This window comes from Oncorhynchus gorbuscha, unplaced genomic scaffold (genome assembly GCF_021184085.1).
Source record: "Oncorhynchus gorbuscha isolate QuinsamMale2020 ecotype Even-year unplaced genomic scaffold, OgorEven_v1.0 Un_scaffold_1236, whole genome shotgun sequence".
NCBI classification, from domain to species: domain Eukaryota; kingdom Metazoa; phylum Chordata; class Actinopteri; order Salmoniformes; family Salmonidae; genus Oncorhynchus; species Oncorhynchus gorbuscha.
Window position 1 is genome coordinate 112962 of NW_025746072.1, and position 11266 is coordinate 124227.

Below are 11266 nucleotides of genomic sequence, written 5' to 3' on the forward strand. Positions count from 1 at the left end.
CTGTGACCTGTCCATATTGGGACTCTGTGACCTACTCTGTGACCTGTCCATATTGGGACTCTGTGACCTGTCCATATTGGGACTCTGTGACCTGTCCATATTGGGACTCTGTGGCCTACTCTGTGACCTGTCCATATTGGGACTCTGTGACCTGTCCATATTGGGACTCTGTGACCTGTCCATATTGGGACTCTGTGACCTACTCTGTGACCTGTCCATATTGGGACTCTGTGACCTGTCCATATTGGGACTCTGTGACCTACTCTGTGACCTGTCCATATTGGGACTCTGTGACCTGTCCATATTGGGACTCTGTGACCTGTCCATATTGGGACTCTGTGACCTGTCCATATTGGGACTCTGTGACCTGTCCATATTGGGACTCTGTGACCTACTCTGAGACCTGTCCATATTGGGACTCTGTGACCTGTCCATATTGGGACTCTGTGACCTGTCCATATTGGGACTCTGTGACCTGTCCATATTGGGACTCTGTGACCTGTCCATATTGGGACTCTGTGACCTGTCCATATGGGGACTCTGTGACCTGTCCATATTGGGACTCTGTGACCTGTCCATATTGGGACTCTCTAACCTGTCCATATTGGGACTCTCTGACCTGTCCATATTGGGACTCTGTGACCTGTCCATATTGGGACTCTGTGACCTGTGCATTTCATGCGAAACAACAGCTACTAAAAGTGAAGCTCAACACACACTTGGAGAAACAGCCACCATCAACAACAAGAAACCAAAAATCAAAGAGCGTGAGAAGCATGTAATGGCTCTAATGTGGGTTATGGAGAGGAAATCACACACACACACAAACACCGGCATGTGTGAGAGATATGGAGCCTGGTAAACATGGTTGATTTCTTATCGATAGGAAGCAGTCTGTATCGGACCGATACCGTCTCTCTTTCTCTCGGTCTCGGTGTCTCCATCTATCAGCACAGGAAAAATAGCGGAGGAGGAGGCGTGCGGGTGTGAGCGGCGCGCATCCGTGAAACGGCGTTCAGCGGAGGAGAGAGAGAGAGAGAGAGAGAGAGCGCATTTATTCCGCATACGACAGAGAGCAGACAGACAGAGCGGCTCGCTATGCGACAGCAGCAACGACCTACTGACGACAAGGTAATGAAATGTCACCCACGGTTGGGTTTTCACCGTATCGTCTTGGATGGGTCGTAGGCTAGTTGTTGTTTTTTATCAAGGCCTCTGTTATAACAGATTGTGCTGCTTGTGTGTGTGTGTGTGTGTGTGTGTGTGTGTGTGTGTGTGTGTGTGTGTGTGTGTGTGTGTGTGTGTGTGTGTGTGTGTGTGTGTGTGTGTGTGTGTGTGTGTGTGTGTGTGTGTGTGTGTGTGTGTGTGTGTGTGTGTGTGTGTGTGTGTGTGTGTGTGTGTGTGTGATCCGCAGATGTTGAGTTTCGCTGTGCTGTGTGTGTGTGCCATCGCCGGTGAAGTGTCCGCGCGCTCTACCAGCTGGAATTTCCTGGATGACAAGTCGTTAACAGCACGATGGGACAAATTTCGGGATGTAAGTTATCTCTCTACCTATCTCTCTACCTATCTCTCTACCTATCGCTCTACCTATCGCTCTACCTATCGCTCTACCTATCTCTAGTCTCTCCTCTTCCTCTCCTCTGTCAGTCCCTGTTGTGATCACGCGCCTCTCGTTTTCTCCTTATGTCCGTGGCATGCGCATCACGGGGCTATGATGAACTGAAGCCTGTTCCATGTGTCGCCTCTCAGTCCGCACATTAGACTAGACGGTACAATAGGAGGACGTGACGTGATGTGTGAAGCAGAGAGTAGAGTCTCGTTTTTATTATAATAATAATAAAATTATGATGATTATTATTATATTAATGTCTTTAATATCACCTTCTTTTAATATACATGATTGTAGTAATCTGCTAGTGTGTGTCAGCGCATTGCATGACAGAGAGAGATGGGGTGGAGGAGAGGAAGAGAGAGAGAGATGGGGAGGAGGAGAGGAAGAGAGAGAGATGGGGAGGAAGAGAGGAAGAGATGGAGAGGAAGAGAGAGAGAGATGGGGAGGAAGAGAGAGAGATGGGGAGGAAGAGAGGAAGAGATGGAGAGGAAGAGAGAGAGAGATGGGGAGGAAGAGAGAGAAATTGGGAAGAGGAGAGGAAGAGAGAGATGGGGAGGAAGAGAGGAAGAGATGGATAGGGAGAGAGAGAGATGGGGAGGAAGAGAGAGATATGGGGAGGAAGAGAGAGAGAGATGAGGAGGAAGAGAGAGAGAGATGGGGAGGAAGAGAGAGATGGGGAGGAAGAGAGAGAGAGAGAGATGGGGAGGAAGAGAGAGATGGGGAAGAGAGAGAGAGAGAGAGAGAGATGGGGAGGAAGAGAGAGAGAGATGGGGAGGAAGAGAGAGATGGGGAAGAGGAGAGGAAGAGAGAGATGGGGAGGAAGAGAGAGAGGGGGTGGGTTCCATTAAAATGGAAGAGAACACACTCTCTCTCTCTCTCTCTCTCTCTCTCTCTCTCTCTCTCTCTCTCTCTCTCTCTCTCTCTCTCTCTCTCTCTCTCTCTCTCTCTCTCTCTCTCTCTCTCTCTCTCTCTCTCTCTCTCTCTCTCTCTCTCTCTCCTGTTCTCCCCTCCTCTCTCTCTCTCCCGTTCTCCCCTCCTCTCTCTCTCTCTCCCGTTCTATCTCCCCCTCTGATTCAGAGGGGTTGTGTTAAATGCTGAAGACACATTTCAGTTGAGTGCATTCCTGTCTCATACACTCCAACTAAACATATCTGCGCAGCTCAGGTGGACCATGTGACAGAGCTGAGAACCAATTATAGAGCAGGGTTTGGTTTATGCAAAAAAGGTGCAGGGATGAGGGGTGATTGGCCATGTGACCTTCTCTGTGTGTGTGTGTGTGTGTGTGTGTGTGTGTGTGTGTGTGTGTGTGTGTGTGTGTGTGTGTGTGTGTGTGTGTGTGTGTGTGTGTGTGTGTGTGTGTGTGTGTGTGTGTGTGTGTGTGTGTGTGTGTGTGTGTGTGTGTGTGTGTGTGTGTGTGTGTGTGTGTGTGTGTGTGTGTGTGAATACAACAGAGAGATTTATAAATACTACATGCTAATGAAAACCTAAGATAGAGAGGGAGAGAAAGCAAAAACCTAAGAAAGAAATTGAGAAACCTATTCAACCAAAAACATAGAGACCCAGAAAACCTGAGTCCACGCCTTCACTATGGTGAATCACTAAAACAATACAGAAATACACTACGGAAAAAGAAGGACCAGCACGTCAGAAATCAGCTCAATATAATTGAACTACACAAATAATTATCAAAATGGAGATGTATGGGTAAACCACTTCTCCAATCTTTTTGGTTCTATAACAAAGAATAAAGAGAAAAAACATATACATGATCAAATACAAATCTTAGAATTCCAGAACCCACTAGATTCCAGAACCCCCTGGATTCCAAAGACCAGAAACTAGATTCCAGAACCCACTAGATTCCAGAACCCACTAGATTCCAGAACCCACTAGATTCCAGAACCCACTGGATTCCAGAACCCACTGGATTCTCCAATTACATTGAATGACCTACAGGACAAAATAAAAACCCTCCAACCCAAAAAGGCCTGTGGTATTGATGGTATCCTTAATAAAATGATCAAATATACAGACAACAAATTCCAATTGGCTAAACTTAAACTCTTTAACATCATCCTTAGCTCTGGCATTTTCCCCAACATTTGAAACCAAGGACTGATCACCCCAATCCACAAAAGTGGAGACAAATTTGACCCCAATAACTACCGTGGGATATGCGTCAACAGCAACCTTGGGAAAATCCTCTGCATTATCATTAACAGCAGACTCGTACATTTCCTCAGTGAAAATAATGTACTGAGAAAATGTCAAATTGGCTTTTTACCAAATTACCCTACGACAGACCACGTATTCACCCTGCGCACCCTAATTGACAACCAAACCAAAACAAAGGCAAAGTCCACAAACAACAATAGTGCTTTTAAAATTGGAAAAATACACACATTTCTTTCAACAGGGTCGTGGGGTGAGACAGGGATGCAGCTTAAGCCCCACCCTCTTCAACATATATATCAACATATAACGAATTAGCGAGGGCACGAGTCTGCAGCACCCGGCCCTACTAGAATCTGAAGTCAAATGTCATACCTTGGCCTAAACATCAGCTCCACAGGTAACTTCCACAAAGCTGTGAATGATCTCAGAGAGACAAGGCAAGAAGGGCCTTCTATGCCATCAAAAGGAACATAAAATTTGACATACCAATTAGGATCTGGCAAAAAAAATACTTGAATCAGTCATTGAGCCCATTGGCCTTTATGGTTGTGAGTTCTGGTCACCAACCAAGATTTCACAAAAGGGGAAAACACCATATTGAGACTCTGCACGCAGAATTCTGCAAAAATATCCTCCGTGTAAAACGTGTAAAACGTAAAACACCAAATAATGCAGAGCAGAATTAGGCCGATACCCACTAATTATCAAAATCCAGAAAGTGCCTGTTAAATTCTACAACCACCTAAAAGGAAGTGATTCCCAAACCTTCCATAACAAAGCCATCACCTACAGAGAGATTAACCTGGAGAAGAGTCCCCTAAGCAAGCTGGTCCTGGGGCTCTGTTCACAAACACAAACAGACCCCACAGAGCCCCAGGACAGCAGCACAATTAGACCCAACCAAATCATGAGAAAACAAAAAGATAATTACTTAACACATTGGAAAGAATGAACAAAAAACAGAGCAAACTAGAATGTTATTTGGCCCTAAACAAAATACCTGACCACTGTGACTGGCCCAAACTTAAGGAAAGCTTTGACTATGTACAGACTCAGTGAGCAGAGCCTTGCTATTGAGAAAGGCCGCTGTAGGCAGACATGGCTCTCAAGAGAAGACAGGCTATGTGCTCACTGCCCACAAAATGAGGTGGAAACTGAGCTGCACTTCCTAACCTCCTGTCCAATGTATGACCATATTAGAGACACACATTTCCCTCAGATTACACAGACACACAAAGACATTAGAAAACAAATCCAATCTTGATAAACTCCCATATCTACTGGGTGAAACTCCACAGTGTGACATCACAGCAGCAAGATTTGTAACCTGTTACCACAAGAAAAGGGCAACCAGTGAAGAACACCATTGTGAATACAACAATTTTTATTTTATTTTCCATTTTGTACTTGAACCATTTGCACATCATTACAACACTGTATACAGACATAATATGACATTTGAAATGTCTTTATTCTTTTGGAACTTTTGTGAGTGTAATGTTTACTGTTCATTTTTATTGTTTATTTCACTTTTGTTTATTTTCTACTCCACTTACTTTGGCAATGTTAACATATGTTTCCCATGCAAATAAAGCCTCTTGAATTGAATTTGAATTGAGTGAGAGAGATACAGAGAGATGGAGGGAGAGAGAGAGAGAGAGAGAGAGAGATGGAGGGAGAGAGAGAAATTAGATTGAGAGGGAGAGAGAGAGATGGATAGAGGGAGAGGGAGAGAGAGAGTTGGATTGAGAGAGAGAGATGGAGGGAGAGATGTATGTACACAGAGAGAGAGAGAGAAAGATAGAGAGGGGTATTTGGTATTTTCTTAGAATCCCCATTAGCTGTTGCAGCTACTATTCCAAAACAAGGACATAACTACATATATATTTTTATCGTTGCATAAAACATAATCACAAAATATATAGGTCAAATAGGGCAATCTGTTTTCTTAAACCAAGTTTGCTGTTCATTTAAGGAGGAGAGAGAGATACAGAGAGAGTGAGAGAGAGAGAGAGACAGAGAGAGAGTGAGAGACAGAGAGAGAGAGAGAGAGAGAGAGAGAGAGAGAGAGAGAGAGAGAGAGAGAGAGAGAGAGAGAGAGAGAGAGAGAGAGAGAGAGATACAGAGAGAGTGAGAGAGCGAGAGAGAGAGAGAGAGAGAGAGAGAGAGAGAGAGAGAGAGAGAGAGAGAGAGAGAGAGAGAGAGAGAGAGAGAGAGAGAGAGAGAGAGAGAGAGAGAGAGAGAGAGAGAGAGAGAGAGAGAGAGAGAGAGAGAGAGACAGACAGACAGACAGACAGAGAGAGAATGGAGAGTAATAATAATATAAATATATATAATATAAATATATATATACTATAAATATATATCGTATGAATATATATAATATAAATATATATAATATTAATATGGTTGGTCCATATATTAATATGGTTGGTCTCAATGGTTCATCTGTAGAAGTTTGTGAGGGTTTTAGGTGCCAATCCACATTTCTTCAGAGTCCTGAGGTTGAAGAGGTCTTCACCAAACTGTCTGTGTGGATGGACCATTACAGGTTGTCAGTGATGTGCACACTGAGGAACTTGACTTTTTTCACCCTCTCCATGGCGTCCCCATCGACGTGGGGGGTGTTCTCGCTGCTGTTTCCTGATGTCCATGATCAACTCCTTCGTTTCGTTGATGTTGAGGGAGAGGTTATTTTCCTGACACCACTCCACCAGGGCCCTCACCTCATCCCTGTAGGCTGTCTCGTCATCTTGTTGTTGTTGGCAATCAGGCCTACCACTGTTGTGTCATCTTCAAACTTGATGATTGAGTTGGAGGCGTGCGTGGCCACACAGTCATGGGTGAACAGGCAGTACAGGAGAGGACTGAGCTGGAGGCGTGCGTGGCCACACAGTCATGGGTGAACAGGCAGTACAGGAGAGGACTGAGCTGGAGGTGTTGTTGCCTACAGTACCTTCACCACCCCGTCAGGAAGTCCAAGACCCAGCAGAGCCCTGAGATTGGTGATTCGTTTTGAAAGCTGAACTGTGGTCGCTAAACAACACTCTTACATCTTATTCCCCTTATTCCTCTTGTCCAGATGGGCAGATCGTCTGTGGATCCGTTCGGATGGTATGCATATATTATTTACCTCAGTTAGCTTTGCTTTCTTGGGTACAGGAACAATGGTGGACGTCTTGAAACAAGTGGGGACAGCAGACTGGGATAGAGAGAGATTGAAAATGTCCATAAACACACTATAGCCAGCTGGTCTGCTCAGGCTCTGAGAACACGGCTCGGAATGTCTCTGGGCTGGTAGCCTTGCAAGGGTTAACACTCTTAAATGTCTTACTCACGTTGGCTACGGAGAAGGAGAGCTTACAGTCATCGTGGCCCGCAACGGTGGCGCTGTGTTTAGCTCCTCCGGTCTGCGACGTGGCCTTTTAAAGTCCACTAGACCCCCTGATGTCTCGTCTCTGAGCCGTTAAACCGTTTTAAAGTCCACTAGAGACCGTTTTAAAGTCCACTAGAGTCCCTGACGTCTCTGAGCCGTTAAACCGTTTTAAAGTCCACTAGAGTCCCTGACGTCTCGACGTCTCTGAGCCGTTAAACCGTTTTAAAGTCCACTAGAGTCCCTGACGTCTCTGAGCCATTAAACCGTTTTAAAGTCCACTAGAGTCCCTGACGTCTCGTCTCTGAGCCGTTAAACCGTTTTAAAGTCCACTAGAGTCCCTGATGTCTCGTCTCTGAGCCGTTAAACCGTTTTAAAGTCCACTAGAGTCCCTGACGTCTCTGAGCCGTTAAACCGTTTTAAAGTCCACTAGAGTCCCTGACGTCTCTGAGCCGTTAAACCGTTTTAAAGTCCACTAGAGTCCCTGACGTCTCTGAGCCGTTAAACCGTTTTAAAGTCCACTAGAGTCCCTGATGTCTCGTCTCTGAGCCGTTAAACCGTTTTAAAGTCCACTAGAGTCCCTGACGTCTCTGAGCCGTTAAACCGTTTTAAAGTCCACTAGAGACCCTGACGTCTCGTGTCTGAGCCGTTAAACCGTTTTAAAGTCCACTAGAGTCCCTGATGTCTCGTCTCTGAGCCGTTAAACCGTTTTAAAGTCCACTAGAGTCCCTGACGTCTCGTCTCTGAGCTGTTAAACCGTTTTAAAGTCCACTAGAGTCCCTGACGTCTCTGAGCCGTTAAACCGTTTTAAAGTCCACTAGAGTCCCTGACGTCTCAGGTTGTGATACAGCCTGGAATCAAACCAGGGTCTGTAGTGATACTTCTAGCACTGAGATGCAATGCCTTAGACCGCTGCGCCACTCATCTATGTATCCCAGTCAACTTGCCGTGGTTAAATGTGGTGCTTCCGTAGTTTTTTGGGTTTGGTTTCTAATCATCACAGTAGAAATAACATCCTCTATCCACTTCCTGATGAACTTAGTCACAGAATCAGTGTTTTTATGTCAATGCTAATCTCAGAAGGCATACCGGAACACATTCCAGTCCTTGTGATCAAAAACAATCTTGAAGAATAAATTCCATTTGATCAGACCAACGTTAAACAACGATCCTGTTTTAAGTTTCTGCCTATAGGAAGGGAGGAGCAGAATAGAGGCTGATCTGAATGATCTGATTTGTCGAATGGAGGGTGGGGGAGGACCTTGTTGCCATTCCGGAAGGGGGAGTAGCAGAATAGAGGCGTGATCTGATTTGTCGAATGGAGGGTGGGGGAGGGCCTTGTCGACGTTCCGGAAGGGGGAGGAGCAAGAGTTCTCGATAGGTGACAAGGGACGTGTCGATAAAACTTGGTTTCCTCAGATTCACAAGATCAAATATTATTTTATCATTTAATGTATTCTTTTTTTATTAATGATTTATTAATGTTCCCAGCTACAATACATGCAGTTTCCAGTTTGCACAAAATCCAGCATAGTTCCTTGAGAGCCGTCTCAGTGTCGGCTTTGGGTGGGAAAGAAGGAGGGAGGAAGGGAGAGAGAGATGGAGAGACACCATTAGTGTTATTGGAGTGTATGTGTGTGTGTTGCTGTGTGTGTGTGTGTTTGCGTCTGTTCCTCTTCTCTGTTGTCGGAGTCTTGGTGCTGCCCCTGGGATGAATGTCAGGACATGTGCTGAATGTGTGTCTGTGTGCTTGCTGTGCTTGTGTGTTCCATTAAGGAGTGAGTCCTCAGCCGCTGGCCTGGTCAGAGAGAGTGAGAGGCTCGACCCCCATAATGTGCACTGCTCTCTTTATTCTGTCTCCATCCTGTCTCTGCCGTTCTAGGGTGATTGGTCTATAAATACTCCACAGAGTTGCTTGGCCGGACTGGGTTTATTCTGTCTGCTTGGCTGGACTGGGTTCATTCTGTCTGCTTGGCGGACTGGGACTGGGGTTTATTCTGTCTGCTTGGCTGGACTGGGTTTATTCTGTCTGCTTGGCTGGACTGGGTTTGGGTTTATTCTGTCTGCTGGCCGGACTGGGTTTATTCTGTCTGCTTGGCTGGACTGGGTTCATTCTGTCTGCTTGGCCGGACTGGGTTTATTCTGTCTGCTTGGCTGGACTGGGTTTATTCTGTCTGGGCTTCTGCTGGACTGGGTTTATTCTGTCTGCCGGACTGGTTTATTCTGTCTGCTTGGCTGGACTGGGTTTACTGGGTTTATTCTGTCTGCTGGCCGGACTGGGTTTATTCTGCCTGCTTGGCCGGACTGGGTTTATTCTGTCTGCTTGGCTGGACTGGGTTCATTCTGTCTGCTTGGCCGGACTGGGTTTATTCTGTCTGCTTGGCTGGACTGGGTTTATTCTGTCTGCTTGGCTGGACTGGGTTTATTCTGTCTGCTTGGCCGGACTGGGTTTATTCTGTCTGCTTGGCTGGACAGGGTTTATTCTGTCTGCTGGCCGGACTGGGTTTATTCTTCTGCCTGCTGGGTTTATTTGGCTGGACTGGGTTTATTCTGCCTGCTTGGCTGGGTTTATTCTGTCGGACTGGGTTTATTCTGTCTGCTTGGCCGGACTGGGTTTATTCTGTCTGCTTGGCTGGACAGGGTTTATTCTGTCTGCTTGGCCGGACTGGGTTTATTCTGTCTGCTTGGCTGGACTGGGTTTACTCTGTCTGCTTGGCTCTATAAAGAACCAGCATGTGTTATATTAATTGTTCTAAAACCTTTGATTGATTTATTGATTGATTGATTGGCCTAATACTAAATTTGTCTTGCAAACTATATCATAGATACTTATAGACACCATATACCACAGGACAAACAACACTTGGAGACGACACATATCATAGGACAGGACACGGTTGGACGTACTGCCAAATTCTCTAAAACAACGTTGGAGGCGGCTTATGGTAGAGAAATTAACATTAAATCAACTGGCAACAGCTCTGTTGGACATTCCTGCAGTCAGGATGGCAATTGCATGCTCCCTCAAAACTAAAGATATCTGTGACATTGTGTTGTATGACAAAACTGCACATTTTAGAGTGGCCTTTTATTGTACACAGCACAAGGTGCACCTGTGTAATGAGAGAGGCAGGCAGGCAGGCAGGCAGGCAGACAGACAGACAGGCAGGCAGGCAGGCAGGCAGGAGGCAGACAGACAGACAGACAGGCAGGCAGCACAGACAGACAGACAGACAGACAGACAGACAGACAGACAGACAGACAGACAGACAGACAGACAGACAGACAGACAGACAGACAGACAGACAGACAGACAGACAGACAGACAGACAGACAGACAGACAGACAGACAGACAGACAGACAGACAGACAGACAGACAGACAGACAGAGATCTACTATGGAGGACAGGAGGGACACATGGGAAATGAGATGAGAGAGGGATCTACTGTGAAGGACAGGAGGGACACATTTGAAATGAGATCAAAGAGGGAGAGAATAGAGAGACAGAGAAAGACAGAGAGTAGGGAAGGTGAGCAGATTGTCAGGTGGTTTAAATCCTGATTTAGCCTCTTAGCTGATGACAGTTAATCTCTGACCCTCACTAAGTAAGGCCAGGCTACTGACCACACTGACCGCTGAGACACGCACACGCCTGCATGTCTCTACAGGCATGTTCTGTGTATGGTTTCACCTCGGGGTAGACTACTCATGCAGGGTAGACTACTCTGGGTACTGGGGTAGACTACTCTGGGTACTGGGGTAGACTACTGGGTACAGACTACTCTGGGTACTGGGGTAGACTGTTACTGGGCAGACTGTCTACTAACTGTCCTGTCTGATACTGGGGTAGACTGTCTCTGGTTACTGGGGTAGACTACTCTGGTTACTAGACTACTCTGGTTACTAGGGTAGACTATCTGGTTACTCTAACTGTCTGTTACTGAGACTACTCTAACTGTCTCTGGGTCTGATATCTCTAGACTGGTTACTGGGGTAGACTACTCTGGTTACTGGGGTAACTACTCTGGGTACTGGGATATCTCTCTGGGTACTGGGGTAGACTACTCTGGTTACTGGGGTAGACTGTCTACTGACTATCTGCAGG

At 46.1% G+C, this 11266-nt stretch overlaps 1 protein-coding gene across 2 annotated transcripts in view; it reads left to right on the forward strand.

Moving 5' to 3' along the window:
* The first annotated feature begins 987 nt into the window (after positions 1 to 987).
* Positions 988 to 11266, forward strand: part of spock3 (SPARC (osteonectin), cwcv and kazal like domains proteoglycan 3) — a 26311-nt gene continuing 16032 nt past the window's right edge. For both annotated transcript variants that reach the window (XM_046337001.1, XM_046337002.1), the window contains exons 1-2: positions 988 to 1131; positions 1415 to 1534. In XM_046337001.1, the coding sequence (XP_046192957.1) occupies positions 1099 to 1131; positions 1415 to 1534 (153 nt within the window). In that variant the 5' untranslated portion in view covers positions 988 to 1098. The remainder of the gene's footprint in view (positions 1132 to 1414; positions 1535 to 11266) is intronic.